We start from the raw sequence: 17,473 nt of genomic DNA on the forward strand, positions 1-17,473 counted from the left end.
TCTATATACAGGCAGCCAGTGACGAATAACCACTCCCCCCCCCCCTCGGTGCCCCCCCCACCTCCACCTCACTCCCGGCCCTGTCCCCCTGCTCCACTGCCTCCTGCTCTGTGATCGCTCCCTCTCCCTCCCTCCCTCCCTCACACTTGTTTCCCTGTGACTCCCACAGGTTGGATATCTCCTCATGCCTCCCTCTCCTTATCAGACTGGAGCCGCACTGATCTGAAGGTGACGAGCCACATCTGTATTCCCTCCATTCGTTTCCACTGTCACTTCCACTGTTAACAGCAGCGGTTTCCCCTCTGCCACTATCTGTGGTTTTTCCCCTGCATGGTCAAATGAATCCACTCCTTGTACACACAGTTGCTGAGTGTTCACCCTCTAGTGGACACTGGTTTGCATAACTTCCCCTCAGGGAGCCAGGGAAATATTTGATTGGCTTGAAGACAAACTCCCAACTTCTAGAAATGTTCAAACCAGCCTGAGCTGAGTTTTCGGCCCAAATTAGTTGTTTTACATCATCTGCCTCTGTTTTCTCCTCCTCCTGGATTGATTCAGTTCAGGAAATCAAAAAGGAAGTGTTTTTGTATGGATTAAAAAATGTTCAGAATGCATGAAAATGTACATATATATATTTATATATATATATATATTGTATATATGAATCAGTCTTCTCATAAGATGATGATTGTCATATTTGATGCATCATTTTAAGACACAACATACAAACTATCGGCAAAAAACACTAAAATAAAATAATACTGGATTAATTTCTTAAAGTTTGTATTAATTTGTTCCTGCTTTTTGCTTATTTCCTGGATTAGAATGCCAACCAGGGGTTTAGAGCACAAACATGGTGGTCCTGAAAGACCCAGCTGCCCCGTGGACCCCCTGTTAGGTTGATCAATGAGCTGGAGGCTGAATCAATAACTGTAACACAGCAGGGTGTTAGACAGGGTGGGGCTGGACAGAGGGCGGGGCGTCTCGGAGAAAATCCTCTCAGGACAAAAGACACTGACCGCACAAATATGTCAGAGTTGAATTTGGTGTTAAATTAAATACAAGTTAAATTGCACTTGTAGAATATTTACAGGAAAAGAAGAGCGTCTTCCAGTGTCTTCCAGTGTCTTCCAGTGTCTCCTGGTTGATCTGGAGCAAAGTCTCATCACAATAATAAATACACAAACAACTGTATAATATTAATGATTAAATAAATAAGTAAATGTTGCATAGTTATTGAACTGACTTGATACTTCTTAAATCTCACCATAGTTTTTTACAAATATGATTCAAATGCTACATCTTCTGCTCAGACTTTGATTCTTATATGTCTTGTAAAATCCTAATCCTCCTAACTTCTAGTTTTTGTTTGTTGACCTATAAAAAGGGTTAACATAGAATTTATTAACTTATTAAATAGACAGCATTCAAAGAAAAAAACAAAAAAGAAGCAAATGGATCAAAATCTAACTTCTTCACCCACTTAAATCAAAATCAAAGCAATAAAACAGTTTCTAATTTGGGAGAGAACAAAGTAACTACGTGCATTTACTCAAGTATTATAATTTAGCTCAATTCTTTAGGTACTTTAACTTTATTTGAGTATTTCAATTTGATTCTATACTTTATACTTCTTTCTCCAGAGATAAATATTCTACTTTCTCTCTTTTAACAGCTTTAGTTTCTAGTTACATTACAGGTTAATGTTTCACTCTATGATCAGTATATAAAATATGATGCATTGCAACTCTGCAATATATAAAACTGTTTAAATTAACACCTCAGTCGGCTGTTGTGTTGTTTTACTCTGTAGATCTGTCATTACTGGGTTTACTGCAATTCTATGTGGAATATAAGACAAGTAACCACATCTATAAAGCAACATATACTTTATATTTCATGGATTTTTAAATACACTTACATGTCAGACAAATGTGAAATGTTCTTGAGTTCCTTATGCAACAACAAAAAAACTGACATAACAGTAAACTGTCATATAAAGTCTGGTTCGGGGGGAATCCCCAGACAACCTGGATCTGTCATTTGCAAGATTCCAAACAGTGTGTCTGACTTACAGGACAGAAATGAAAAGCTCTCAGACTGATTATTGTTCAGTAATGTGAGCAGAAGATGAGACAGTTCTGGGTTCTAGGTTCACTTCTCAACACTATAATTTTCGACTGGAGCAGCCGTACGCCTCCTGAAGAAAGGGGCTCTGAGCTGCGTTCACAGTGTTTTGCCGTCACCACCCACTCAGTCATTATTAAGCCTTGTTACTGAGCCTGTTGTTTACCTTCCAGTGAAGATTGAGTCAGTTGTACTGACATGTAAAGAATGCAAATGATTCACGTACCCGAGTGTATGTGACGCTGGGTTGACTGTAAATGCATAAGAGGTTGATTGTAGACATCTGGAGAAGAACGTGTGTGTGTGTGTGTGTGTGTGTGTGTGTGTGTGTGTGTGTGTGTGTGTGTGTGTGTGTGTGTGTGTGGTAAGGTTGAGGTTAAGTTGCGGTTAGGCATTATTTTGTTATGGTTAATGTTAGTGATAAGGTTTTGGATAGGCTTTTTTTATGAATGGAAGTCAATGTAAAGTCATAATAATCCTATTAATAATGATCCTAATGATTAAGGATAATTGCGCAAACCTGTGTGTGTGTGTGTGTGTGTGTGTGTGTGTGTGTGTGTGTGTGTGTGTGTGTGTGTGTGTGTGTGTGTGTGTGTGTGCATGTGTGTGTGGGTGTGTGCGTGTGTGCGTGTGTGTCCTTTGCCCTTTAGCAGTCAGTCACTTTCAGGAATTGACGTCTTCTTTCCTCAATTTAGTTTGAAATCTGCAAAATTGCTCGTCACAAGGATTTTTTGCATCCATGCAGTCTTCACGGAATGACTGAGAGGCACAAGAGACAAAAGCCTGATTGTCACCATCTGTAGAAGAAGGTGTATATGTGCGTGTGTGTGTCTGTGTGTTTTGAGGACCCTCGGATAGCAGACCCTCTGAATCACACGAGGAAGTCACCAGACCAGGGAGTGTGTGTGTGTGTGTGTGTGATTCAGACGAGGACAGTGAATCACCTCCGATTGCTCTTACAAATGTGTTTTACAGGATCTGTAGGCGGTGTGTTGTAACACTCATGTAATGGTGTAGGTTCGATATGGACACACACAGGCCCGACCAAGCCTTCGGTGACTCAGGCCCTAACAAGCCCCTTCAGATGTTTCACTGTGACACTCATTTCCTAGAGGCAGCGGAAGAGAAAAGTGATATCAGATCAGCTTCTGTTTGTGATGTCATTTCCCCGAGAATAGCCTGAACTGTGGAGGCCGAGGACACACATGGTAACAATAGAGCCTATAGATACACGAGGAGAGCCCAGCAAGTGCACTGCAGGGAAACACACACACACTCATACACAAAAAGACAGTTGTGTGCATTAAGACTTTTACTGTGATTAGGTAACTCCAGGCCTCGCTTTGAGATTTGACCTTGGCGCATGGCGTGGGCCAGACAAACACACACACACACACACACACACACACACACACAAACACACACACACAGTCATCTTGACAAACAATCCCTCTCTTTTTCATGATCATTGCATCACAATCCTCCCGTGATGCTGCGCAGCGAGTCCGGGAATCCCAGCTGCACCGAGTCAGAGTGGAGGTCCGCGCCCCCTGACCCCCTCGGAGGAGTGGACACGTATCCATCTCCATCTCTCCCCGTTCCAAGAACATGTGGGACGGGCGCTGCTGATAGTAAACAAGAATGGGCGTTCTCGCGGCACACACGTGAACGGAGTGCGTCAACAACCCGTCCAAAATGTTTTGTGGTGCTTATTGTAGCAGCAGGTGTTTGGAAAAACACCCACGTGTTTGGGTTAATGAGAAGCACAGACATCTGGGAGACTGTCAGAATTTCAATGTACTGTTTGTTCTCGCTCTTTCTGCAGCTGCAGCTCCGCAACAGTTTTGTTTTGGAGAACAGTGGACGCACTTTTGTTTGGACGCTTCTCGCAAAACAGCCCCGACACAAACAACTTGATGGGTTCAGGAATATGAGATACACTACATCTATTCACTAGTCCCCTAAATCCTCCTGATCAGGTCAGTTTCAGGCTCAGATTGCTTCTCGGGGTCGAGTAAAACAGGTCCCGATCTATAGTTGCTTTTATTCGGCATATCTCCAAGACTAAACATTTGTCTCACAGTCAGTCAGCGGAGCAAGGACATGACTGCATGGATGTGAAAATCCTTGTCACCACAATTTTGCAGATTTGAAACTAAACTGCGGAAAGAGGACGTCAGGTCAATTCCTGAAAGTGACTGACTGCTAAAGGGCAAAGGAGACAATCGTAACAGCTCTGACACACACTCACACACACACACACACACACACACACACACACACACACACACACACACACACACACACACACACACACACACACACACACACACACACACACACACACGTGTTGTGTTTTCCACTGGATGGATGTGGTATGGGTCAGGGAAGAAATCCATTATATTTTGTTGATCTGGATTAGGGGGTGAATCTGGATCGGGTATTTTTCAACATTTTCATTGATTTCTCAGAGAATAATTCATGAAATCAGAGATGTTTAGGGGACTTATATTTATGAGTGTGTGTAGTTTGGTGAAGATCCGTGCATGTGGGGGAGGTATTTGCTCTACTGTCATTCTAGTTTAGTATTTAGCCAGTTATGAGTTTAGAATTATTAATGAGTTCATATCATGCTTTAGTTGCTACTAGCACATTTTACATAAACAGAGAAATACACATATACAAAGCCCTTTTCCACAGTTTGTATTAATGTTAATCACATGCACCTATGAGATGAAAACAAATTGCAGAATTTGAATTATTGCAGGATGTAAAACGCTGTCACCTCTGCCACCCTCACATGTTTGTCCGTCACATCAGACTCATATCGATTGTGAAACCATCGACTGATTATTGCTGACCGAGAGGTGACAGATTCTGAATCATTCAGTCAGAGGAAAAACTGAGTTGCCAAAGGTATATCTGAACTGCGTTGATGTCAGCAAAATGATAAGTTCTGCTTGATGAGAAGAATCATTCACAAGCTCAGCAGCTGCTGGAAATAATGATTCTCTGGAAAAATCATTTGCTTCAGTGGAACTTTCATGAATATGTGGAAGAAAGAGTCGTGTTAATCATGTTGTAAAATGTTGACTTGAGAACAGATGTCTCTTTTATGCTAATTAACGTAATAAATGATATGATTACTGTAATATCTCAGTTTAAGTATTTTTACAGGACTACAAGGTAATAAGAAGAAAATACAATTACATTCTTCTTAATCAAATATTTATCATAAAGTATTTGCTATAAAACTAACTAGCTTTTCCAAAAACTGCAGCATGTCCTGACTTATTTAGGAAGCCACTCACAGAGTGAATCATCTGCTACCTCTCATCAAACACTGTTTATATTTTCATCCAGTGACAGATGTGGTCCTATCAAATAAAGTTGCTACAAATCCTTTTAGAAACATCTTTGTTGATAATTCATTACTTTTATTACATAATTACACAGCACATCTTCAGAGCCTGAGATGACGTCTCATGTTACAGTGCCTGGAGTGTCTGCAGTGTCTAATTAAGTAAAGACCTCCAACAGTTTGTAGCCACAAGTTCATTTCAAGTCAAAGTTACTGTGCGTGACGTGCAGGGGCTTGTTGCTTTGATTCTTTAGTGTTTTTCAGCCACAAGCACACAACGTCTCGGCTGAGTAAGAGGTGTTGATAAAAAGGTAGCTCAGGAAAAAACATTACACACTGTTTGTCAAGAGAGTGTCGCAATCATGTGTGACGCTGATTTCTGGCTGGATCGTGTTCTCTGGGCTGTGGGTAACACGTAGGTTTTTTAATTCTCTCTCTAATCCTCAACTCCAGCGTCTTTCTTTTAATTGTCCCCCCAGAAAACCAGGCAGGTTCGAACCAAAAGCACGAGGAAGAAAACTAAATACACATATAAATGAATATCAAATTAACAAATGGTACATTTACATATGTTATACAAAATATATAATAATTGTATTTAATAATGCAACAATTTAGTATATAATAAACTTAATTCTAAGATAATGTTACATAACTTAATATGCAACAGAAGTAATTTTGAATATAAGAATATAATAAATAACCAGTAATTCAAAAATAATGTCAACTAAGGTTACACATCTTAATAATAACAAATAATCAAGATTCATTTGGGAGAGACAGAGATTCTTTAACTTCCAGAGGGAGGAAATGTAACATTGGACAGTGAAGGAAACACGTTTTGTCCAGATTTGAGAGTGTGTGTGTGTGTGTGTGTGTGTGTGTGTGTGTGTGTGTGTGTGTGTGTGTGTGTGTGTGTGTTTGTCCTGCCAAAACACACCCTCAATCTCCCTTGCTGATGATGTCATCCCTTTACTTTAACAGAAACAGAAGATGTGGCCTCAGGTGGTCCATCTCCCCAGCGCCTCCACTCAAACCTTCCCAGCTCTCCATCCATCCATCTCTCCGTCCCCACAGGAACTGACCCAGCCCTGTGTGCCTCAACAACCTCACTCAATACCTGTCACCCATGCATGCACTCATCCACTCATCCATGCATTATGTGAAGGTACTCGTCCCTCCTAATGGGGCGTTAGACGTTCACCAGGTCTGTTCTGTTTTTAAATTCTCATCACATCTGCATTTAAAGCAAAACAGAAACATTTCATGAATTAATTCATTCAGTTCACATTCTGTGTGTTTGTTCTATTTCTAGCAATACGCTTCCATTAAAAAACAAATGATTTAACTTTGATGAACTCTGACACATGTATTTGCACCTTTGACCTTTGGTAAGTCGTCCGATCTTTAAGGGATTCTAGAGCTGGAGAATTCAAAGTGTACGAAGCTGTCCTACCTTTGTTAGCTGTGCTGCTGATAAATAATGAATTTTTTACGACCTTATAATCCCCAAAATTGGACAGTAAATATAGAATGCTCCAGTGAATGTAATGAAGAAAAAAATGTAAATAGAAAATGATCTCACGCACAGTCCTTTAACAGACCGTAGACTGTATATAAAAATAGACAATGCATCTCAACACAAATCTATTTGACGTGTACTTTGGTCCGGGTCCCATCCACTAACATGGAGGAGGCAGGATTCATCCTATTTAACAAAGACATGTGTTTCACTGGGCCAGACTCTGATGGGACTGAGGCTTTCTGGTGTTTCCTCAGCTTGCACCTTTCAGCAAAACCATCAAAAAATGCTGAATCAATCAAATACACACTTTATTTTGCAAAATCGTTCAGAGCAGCGTGACTCCTCGGAGTACGACACGTTTACAGCTTCACTTCTGCCAAAGAATCTTCCACACAAATAAAGCGGAGGAAGAGTTTGGCCCTGAGGAAGAGTTGTGTTTTATTTGGAGCAGACGGGGCTTCAGGGGGCGGCAGCATCAGCAGCGCTCCTTACCTCTGCTGTGTTTATCCTCTGGTTCTCCTGTCTCACTTATACAACTGTTACACAAGCGCTCCACTGACTGATCTCCCCAGGGACTAAAGACTGAAGAAACATCCCATGGTTTAGAAACGTTGTGTTTCTTTGTTTACGCTGCTGAATTAAGATTTTGAAAGGAGTGTTGTTTCAGGCCAATGACAGACATTCTTTGGCTGGTATCCTGCCCCCCCCCCCCCCTCAATGGTTTGTTTTGAAGGACAGCGAACCAGTTGAGGGTCTCATTGGCTGCACAAAGCAATAATAACTGAGTGCATGAAATAAATACACCAGCACATGCATATCTACATGTTGTGCATGGAAGACACGCACTGCATGAGATCATCGATACCAGCCACTGTCACAGGGCGCAAGATTGTTTCCGTCAGAGGCTACAACTGGCTGGCGAAGACCTGGTGATTACATTCCCGGACGCCTGCGGAACATCCAGCACCATGTTCCATTTCAGTCGGAGGGTTGTAAAGGGACGGTTGCCACGGGGACCGGGACAGAAGTGGTGCAAACAGAAGCAGTATAAAGACAGTGTTTCTAAAGTCGAAAGGGCGACAGAGGCAAGAGATGAACAAGACCAGTCATCAACTTGGAACCCAACTGGGACGAATGGAAAGTGTTGCGAATCTAAAATGTGCTTGCCTCAGCTGCAATAATTCATGTCAACAAACTAGAGCACTTTATCATAACTTCTTCTTTCTTCTTTAGAAACCAGGCGTATTATTAATGAACCAATCAACTCACATATTATATTCATGACTCAGCAGAATCCAAAGTGACTCAGTTCCTCACATTTTCAAAGTTCTCGTCATCTGGAACAATGAAGGGCTCAGTGTTTTTGATCCGGGACACTTTGACATATGGACATATGACAAATTATTTATGTTCTCTCATTAGTCACCAGACATAAAAACTTCACTTGTGCACAGTGGCTCTTCAGACTCTTTTAAGACAGTAGCTGGAAAATAGTGCTCATAGAAACAGAGCCAATCCCTCATTCGTCAATTTTTTCAAAAGGATAGTTCTGTTATTTTATGTTATATGATATATGGCCAAAAGTACTTGGACAAAGTCAACAACCTTTTTTGTATAGATCCATCAAATCATCCAATCATCTACAGCGCTTAGGGTTGCAAGGAGATGCTGCAGCCAATCCCAGGTGGGGTCCGACCATAGACTGTATACAAAGATGAAGATGCAACTCTATTTCCTCCCACTATCCAGAAATTAATCAAAATATTCTGCATAAAAACGCTGCCATCATATAGCATATCGCAGTACAGACAAACACATGCATATATATATATATAAAAATAAAAAATTTGATAACTTTGTATAGTTTTTGTTTGTTTGGCCATAACAAAAATCAGTTATCTCCCATGCATCAGCCACTCTAGTGCTGACCTCTGAACCTCATAGAGCTGAAACCTTTTTGTCAGTGAAACACTAATCCTGTAAAACCCCTGGAACCATCAGCGTCTGATGACAGCGCTGCTATCCATCAATACGCTTTACGCTGATTCGCTGACTCGGTAAAAGAAGGTGAGCGTGGTGTCGAGACGCAGAGCAGACAACAACTCCACAGATAGTATCAAACATTCATGGACAGCCACATCAGTGAGGGCCTTGCTTTAAAAGAGACATTACCTGTGCCCCCCCCCCTCCCCACTCCTCCTTCAACTCTATCCATCTTCTCTTATCTACCCTTCCTCCGTATTCCTCCTCCTCTTTGGCGTGTCCCTGCAAAGCTCCAGGATTCCCAGAATATCTTAGATAAAATTTCACGCCGCACAGTGGGAAATTTATAAACAAGGGGAAAGTGTGCTCAGAGGAAGACACAACAAACAAGCTCTGGGTTCTGAGGAAAAACTTGAGTGAGAGAGATTATTCTGGTTTGTTACAAGAGCAGCGTGAGATGATTAAAGGTACAGGACAGAAAAAATCTGATTTTACAAAAAGATACAAAACACAAAAAGATTAACAAATATAAACATATTAAAAACGATAACTGACATTCTGTGAAGCAAATACTGTTATCGTGACTTTTGTCACAACCAACTGAACCGTAAACACAAACAGAGATAAACCACAGAATGAATGTGTTTGGGTGTCACACTGCTCTGCACTCTCACAATACACCATACAAACGGGAAAGAAAAACACCTGAGCTCCCTTTGGGACTCAGATTCTGCGCTGACCCTGAACACACGCACACACACACACACACACACACACACACACACACACACACACACACACACACACACACACACACACAAAAATAACAGAACAGTAACAAAGTTCACTCTCCACATGACATCATGAGGAAAAGTTTCAGATTCTCACTTGGTCAGTATCAAAACAGCGCAGCAGGATTTGTCATTGTTCTCCAAGTCTGGGCACAACTCTTTGCCTCGGTTCTGCTTTCTTTGTACAGTCGATTTGTAGTCAAACATGTTTCTCTGCTCAGCTAAAACGTTTCCCTTTGAGTCACTGTATTCATTTTAACTCAGACATTACATTATACACATACACACACAGACTGGGGCTGGGCAATAAAACAAAATCAATATAAGTTTCATCAATAGCAATATAACAAACATTCAACATATATCGATAATAGTAATAATGATACGTATGCATTATGCACAGTAAGGAGGTTTAACGTTTTATTGATCCAGACTTGTAAAATGTTTTGCTGTTTGTCATTTTCTGCTCATAAAGAAGATTGGAAACCAAAACCTTCACTCAGGAGCAAAAATCTGTTTTTGAAGGAATGATAAAGTGACATTCATCGTGATAATTATCAATATCGACTAATACAACATTTTTGATAGATCATATCATCCAGCACCAGAGTAGACAACTCAAAGGGATTGTCACGCTGAGAGACAGTCAACAAAACCGCACAGAAAATTGCCCGAAAGTGGTCGCAACTCAACTTAATGCAACATACTTTCTGTTTTGAAGTATAAGTGATATATGATGAGGCGAGAGGATAAAGGGAAGAAAGCACAATAGATATGAAGCTCGACGTGATGAGGATGATATTGGTGAAGATGATATGGTTTAAACCCTCCAGACACCTGGGAGGGGAGAGATGCTGCAAACTGGAGCCACGTTAAGCCTCTTAATTGTTTGAGTGACATTTGGGAACAGGACTCCCAGGCTGCCCTGACTGAGTCCAGGTCAGATATTATCACTGGGCCTGGAAAAATGATCGATTCAGCAGCACTTTACAAGGCTGAGTGCTCGGCTGTCACAGGGGCTCCTCAACTTTTGTTTTCACCAAAAAGCAGCGTATTTTGCATTTCTCCTTTCTCTCTATCTTTCTGGGGTATTTTCCTGTTATCGCACTGATTCGCCAAAACTGTCCCTGACGCCAGAACACGTCCCTCCTGCCTGGGCACAGGTGAGTGAGGGTAATAAACATCTGTGGCTGTAATCTCTTGTTCTGAGTGGGAGCGAGATAAGGAATTTGGAGCAAAACGTCATCAGCACAAATGTCTCAGGGAACAGTTTTCATATAGTAAACAAATCACCCATCCAGTATAGAAATCATCTCAGCATCTGAGAATATAACACTAACAAAATTAAGTTTTGATAGGAATGATTTTGGAGTCAAATTGTATCCATCCATCCATTATTTATCCTTTGATGGTCGCAGGAGGAGCTGGAGCCAATCCCAGCTGAGAAAACTCACACAGACATGGGCAGAACATGCAAACTCCACACAGAAAGACCCCAGCCAATCAAATGGCTTCGAACCAGGACTCTTGCTGTGAGGTGACAGTGCGACCCACCACACCACCGTGCCACCCTCTAATTTCATTTCAAGTTTAATAACAAAATAAATAAATCACAACCTCAGCCAGGATTTTCGAAACCCTGAGGTTATCACCCTCCACCATACAGCCCTATGGCCCTTTACAAAACCAAACAGAAAGTGTATGAAGGGTCACAATTATCTTGAGTTACTTAGGTTTTCAGGTTGTGTCCGTCCCACTCTTCAAAACACAATACGCCAAGAACACCTTGAGGGAACAAACATCTCAAAGGTCAAGGTCACTGTGACCTCATGAGGAACATGTTTTTCCTGGTGAACACTATTTCACCAGAACACCATGAGGGAATCTCATCACATTTGGCACAAACATTCACTTGAACTCATCTGAGTTTTGGAGCCAAAGGTCAAGGTCATGGTGACCTCACAATACATGTTTTTTGCCTCTTGAACGTACCAAGTTTGCCTTGAGGAAATTTTGACCAGTCATCACTTGAATGCAAAGAATAACTGATTAGATTTCAGTGGTCAAAGGTCAAAGGTCACGGTGTCGACTGAAACAGCACATGTTGGAGGAGGCATAACCGCAGGGTGGTAATTCTAGGTGGGTTTTAATTGAGCCCCTAAAAGTCCCCAAACACCAATTTTAAATAAATTTGTTTGGTTTCAAAAGAAACTAACGAATATTCCCTTGCTGAATGACGCAGACCAATGGGAGTCATCCTGATTTCACAAACTATTCCATGGCATCTGGAAAAAGTTCCGCCTCGGCTGTTAAAATCATTTTATAACTGTCAGGGAAAGATAGGATCGCAGACAGCAATCACCTCCCAGCATTCCTCAGCTCTGACATCTCCTCACCTGCCCCACCCCCGCCTGCCTGTCAAGCTTCGGTTCAGATCCTGACGGACGTAATGAGGAGGAATTAGGCGCAATTACAACGCAGCAATCTGCAGACAATGAGAAGAACACGTTTTGTTTTCATTCCCTGACTCATTACCTGTCACATTACATCCAGACTGAAAAGTGTTGACACATCAGTTTGACACAGTTTCCTCCCTGCTTCAGTTAATTGTTGGGATTTGGCCCCCCCTATAGGACCCATTATGTATCATCATCATCATGTATCGTCACTAAACTATGATCTCACACTATCGGGAGGTTTCTTCATGAGAATGTAAAGTTTAAATAAAGTTCAACCTGTATTACTCAAATTATCTTAAATATTTTGAATATGATCAAATGGTTGAGTTGTTTACATTTTAATGTGGTCGTCAGTCTTACATAATGATACATTCATTGTTCAGGATAGAAGAGAGAGAACGGTTCATTTTGACATCATCAACCTGCTACTTTAATCAATTTAAACAAGAAGAAGTGACTTAATTGCTCTAACATGTAAAAATTACATATTTACAGAAGCTCTTTATGACTAAAACGGCTTAAGATTTGATGTGGGACATGATGGAGGTTTGAGGTTTGTCTGCATCGACCTCAGGGACCCACGAACCCCCCAAATGATACAAAATCTCTCCCCATCACTCGTGTCATCAGCTGAGATGAAACCATTAGAGTTTTATCTATGTTCTTAACAGGATTGAGATTTTTATCAATTGTCTTTATACAGTTTAAAACCTCATGCTCCCCATCAGAGTGTAAAAACCCTGATACCCCTCATGGTTTTAAACCTGCCTTGTCTTATCTGAAGTTGTAAGTGCGTTAATACATAAAGTTTTACACAGATTTAAAGAGATGACACAAAGCGTTTACATTATCATGACCTCAGGATGTCCCCCACACCGGATATTCTCCCCTCACGGACACGATCAGGGCCGAAGAGTCCCGTAATGGAATGTGCATCAAACAGAACCCACATCCTCGACCATCCAAGAATGTTGGGAATGAGGCGGAATGAAATGAGTATTTGAGCCAGTAATAATAAAAACAAATATTTGTCGGGATCTGTGGGGAGTTAGAGGAAGAACAAGAACAAGGTCGGCATATGAGGCCTGTCATCCTCAACTGGTGAGATGCTTCAGCAAATTCCCTTTGGGTGGGATGGATAAATAAATCATCTGGAAAATGAATGGTTCAAACTACGTTATTACATGTTTCACATTCACATGTGTAAGTTGTTAGAAATGAATAGACAGTCAAGTGAAAGATTTCAATGTAAGAAGATTACATTTTAAGGGATTTAAAGTTTGGATTATTATTATTATTATTATTATGTGTGCAGTAATGCAATGCATGCACATATATTATTATTATTATTATGTGGAAAATTGATAGAGAAATAACCACAAAAAAAATGTATGAGTGTTTACAAAGCAGTACAGTGTCGCCCTCTGGTGGCTGTAACAGAACTATCATCGCTCACTCATGTTGTTTGGTCAAATTAATTCCATACATTTATCGAGTTAAATAAATATACATAAGAAGAAGAAGAAGAAGAAGAATAAGAATAATAAGAATAATAAGAATAAGAATATCTTTATTTTATAGCACTTCTCAAAACAAAGTGACAGAGTGCTTCACAAATAAAAGACACACATGTACAGATACACAAAAATAACATAAGAACAAGTAGAAACACAGAATAAATATCCCTAACCCTAACCCTAAAAATAATAAAAGAATGAAAACACTACAATTTAAGTGTGACCACCTATTACCATAATAAAAAGTAGAAATAAGTAAAACCGGTGAATGTAATACGAAAAAAGTACAGTATGATACAATAAAGGTATTCAAACAGTAATCTTCATATTTTAATATCAGTAACGTTGCGTTAAAAAGACTTTACGTTGTAGCTCATGGAATCTTCCAGGGGCCGTTTCCGGCGTCTGTTGCCAAGGCAACACCACGCGGATCTGAGATGGGATTCAACAGATTAACCCTTTGATACACAAGCTATGTAAACTCCTTCTAATGCACAACGTGGGTCAAAAACGACCCGTATTCATTTCCTGTGTTATTTAATGCATGGCTGGGTGTTTCTTTTACAGCTTATTCTTCATTTAGTCGGCTCCTCTGATGCCAAAAAAGACTCATCTTCTATGTCATCAAAGGAGCCTTAAAACAGAAACTAAACGTCTATTGGCTCTTGGTGAGAAATCCTGTCGTTGATTGGCCCGTGAGCGACAACCAAGCTGCTCCGTGTTGGTGAAGAGGAGACGCTCCTCACGGTTTGTCGTGAAGAAGCAGTAAAAAAAACAACATGGCAGAGAAGTTACCGTTTGAGCAAAGCTTTTCTTTTCGCGCTCTTCCCAACAAGAAGTTCTTCTTCCTGCAGGACAAAGAGGTTTCAACGCTGATAATGAAATGGTAAATAAATGGAACGAACCAGGAAACTGTAATAAATTCACTTTCTAACGTGCTGTTGATGAATGGACGTGTGTCATTCCAGGTCCATGCAGGGAAGGATCTCAGCTCAGTGTTTCAGCTTTGATCAGAGCTTTCACTCTTACAACTGTGAACAGTTTGCACTGGTAAGATCCACTATATTATATAATCACATACTTACTAAATGTATATACTAGAAATAAAACATACATATATAAAGTAATAATAAAACCATTTTCATGTATAAACAGTGACTAATAGAACAGGATTGGTAACTGAAAACTATCCTTAACCATGTTAGTTGCTCAGATATTCTTCAATTAATCAATTTAAAATTTAAAAAAATTGAAATAATGAAACAATATGAACGTATTGAGTAACAGTTTTGGCATGATGATGGATATTGATGAATGTAGAATTGAGTCGGATGTTTTTTCTTCCTCCTGCTCTTCCTACAAAAGTGTTTTGTAAAATTGTTTCTGGATAGCACTGAAAACAATTGAATTAAACTAAAACATAAACTAAATCTTTCTCATTGTAATGGATGAACAGCTGCAACATCTGGTCGATTAATTGATTAGTTGAGGGAAAGAAAATCAATCGGCAAATATTTTCAGAGTCGATTTATAGTTATTTGTCATTGACTCGGTTTAGCTTGAAAATATGCTGCCTTTCTTTTTCATTTATGATCGTTACAGAAAAGGAAAGACAGATTCACGAGGAAAATAGTTGCAGCCCTAACTTGAAATAGATATTTTGACATTTTGATTCCTGGAAATACTGAAGTCAAAGTGAATTAATCTTGTGGAAAATGAAAAATGTTTTGATTTGGTTTGATTGTATTTGAATGCTCCTGATGTCACTATGTGTTTGCAGGATTTCTTCAGAGACCCTGACGTGTTATCCTGTCTGAAAAAGATGGAGGCCGGAGTCCAGGTGCCTCTCGGTATGCAACATCCCCCAGAATGCCTTTCATCGCTGATCATAGGAAATTGATGTCATCTGCCAGACGATCAGATCCCTGTGGAATGTTTTTGACTTGTGTGTGTGTGTGTGTGCGTGTTGTAGACAAGCCTGTGGTGTCTGTCCATGTGGAGGTGGTAGCATGCACCAAAGTCTCCATGGAGCTCTTTGACCCGATCTTCTCTTGTGGCGTCCTGAGGCCCTCTGGACACATAGTTAAATGCTTACACGAAGTCTACTCCGACTATGATGAACTCAGACAGGTGACTCTCTCTCTCTCTCTCTCTCTCTCTCTCTCTCTCTCTCCTTCATCCGTCCGTCCGTTTGTCTCGTCTATGTTGATCTTCTTTGATTTGAGGCCAGTGCTCATCATCCTCTGTTCCTCCAGATGCTGCGGGAGGAGGACAGCGAGCACTACTCCGCGGTCGGGGGGGAGGAGCGGGGAGAGTTTCTGTTTCGCCTCTTCAAGCACCTGTGTCTTGGGGGGGAGCTCTGTCAGTACGAAGACACCATCCAGCCTTACATCAACACCACGAAGCAAGTGTACAAAGATCTGATCAGGTAGAGTATGATGCCATACTGTCAAATACTATGTTTCCTTACAACTCCATATGTGTACATATGAGATTTAGATAGATTTGTTTGGCAAAGTATTTTTGTGCATAGAATAATAACAACAAAAAACATATTGACCAAAAAGTTGGAGGCTGAAACCGACCCTATAACACCTACACCTTTACTACACAGTCCAAATAATGACTAAAGATACACATGACTGCACATTACTTTACTATTAGCATCTGTAACACCAGAGCATAAAGCTAAACCCAACTATCACAAGAATGTATTTATAATTTATCAAGTGTCTTATATTTATCTATAACTCTAATTTAAAATATATTTAAACAATGTTAGTTCTATCACATACTTTCATATTTGACATCTCTTTTACAACATTTATGATATTACATGGTACGTTTTTTTATTTCTCATTCAAATCATTAAGTTTCTGTCATTTTGCAAACAGGTCATCTGTTATTGCTATTATTTATTGCTCCTTTTTGTATATGAAAACTGGATTTGTAAAAGTTTTGAATTATTCTAATAGTATAACAGTATAAAAGTATCTTGTCTGTGTTATTCATGATAAAAAACTTAAGTTTATGGTTTGTTCTGTAGCGTTCAGAAGGATCCAAACACAAAGAGGATCAGCGTTGTTTCCACGGTGCTCAAAGTCAGCGCCTACGTAAGTTACTGGTTCACTGTCTTGTTTCTTCCTTACACTCGTACAAATGCATCGAACTAAATGCTCAGTTCATAACTTCTGATCCTAACTCTGGTCATGTGAACATGTTTTCATTGGATCTGACCTATAATTGGCTGAAGATCACACAGCAGCCTTGTGTTATTATGGAAATAATGATGCGTGTCCTGCTCTGAAGACATTATACAACCATCAATAATAACCTGAAATCAGTAAACATCTTTTTCTTCAGCTATAAAACTTCAAACACTATAATTTCTCCCTCGCAGGTTAAATCGGGGCGTTGTTTCCCCGGGATACGAGAGGAGGAGCAGACATTTGCCTATTTGATTGTCGACCCCTATAAACGTCATGTGACTTTGTTCTGCCACTTCTACGGTGTTGGAAACTTTATACAGTGACCATGAAGAAATTATCCCGTGGTCTGAATCTAACCTGTCAATCACCTTCCGTAAAAGCTCTGCTGTCAGTTAACTTTCCTTTTTTTTAGGAATTCGAGTTACACAAGGGAAGAAATTATTTGTTTATTGCAACTTATGTCAATAAATGTCTTTTAACCAGCATCTTGCTCTAAATAAA

General features: G+C 40.2%; 1 protein-coding gene across 1 annotated transcript; it reads left to right on the forward strand.

Annotated features, from left to right (window-relative positions):
- Nucleotides 1–14,216: 14,216 nt before the first annotated feature.
- Nucleotides 14,217–17,453, forward strand: cfap300 (cilia and flagella associated protein 300). Its single transcript, XM_034600270.1, has 8 exons — nucleotides 14,217–14,315; nucleotides 14,433–14,649; nucleotides 14,732–14,813; nucleotides 15,544–15,613; nucleotides 15,736–15,893; nucleotides 16,019–16,191; nucleotides 16,810–16,876; nucleotides 17,164–17,453. The coding sequence occupies exons 2-8, from the start codon at nucleotides 14,543–14,545 to the stop codon at nucleotides 17,293–17,295; spliced, it is 789 nt and encodes a 262-aa protein (XP_034456161.1). The 5' UTR covers nucleotides 14,217–14,315; nucleotides 14,433–14,542; the 3' UTR covers nucleotides 17,296–17,453.
- Nucleotides 17,454–17,473: the final 20 nt, after the last annotated feature.

Source organism: Hippoglossus hippoglossus, chromosome 11 (assembly GCF_009819705.1).
Source record: "Hippoglossus hippoglossus isolate fHipHip1 chromosome 11, fHipHip1.pri, whole genome shotgun sequence".
NCBI classification, from domain to species: Eukaryota; Metazoa; Chordata; class Actinopteri; order Pleuronectiformes; family Pleuronectidae; genus Hippoglossus; species Hippoglossus hippoglossus.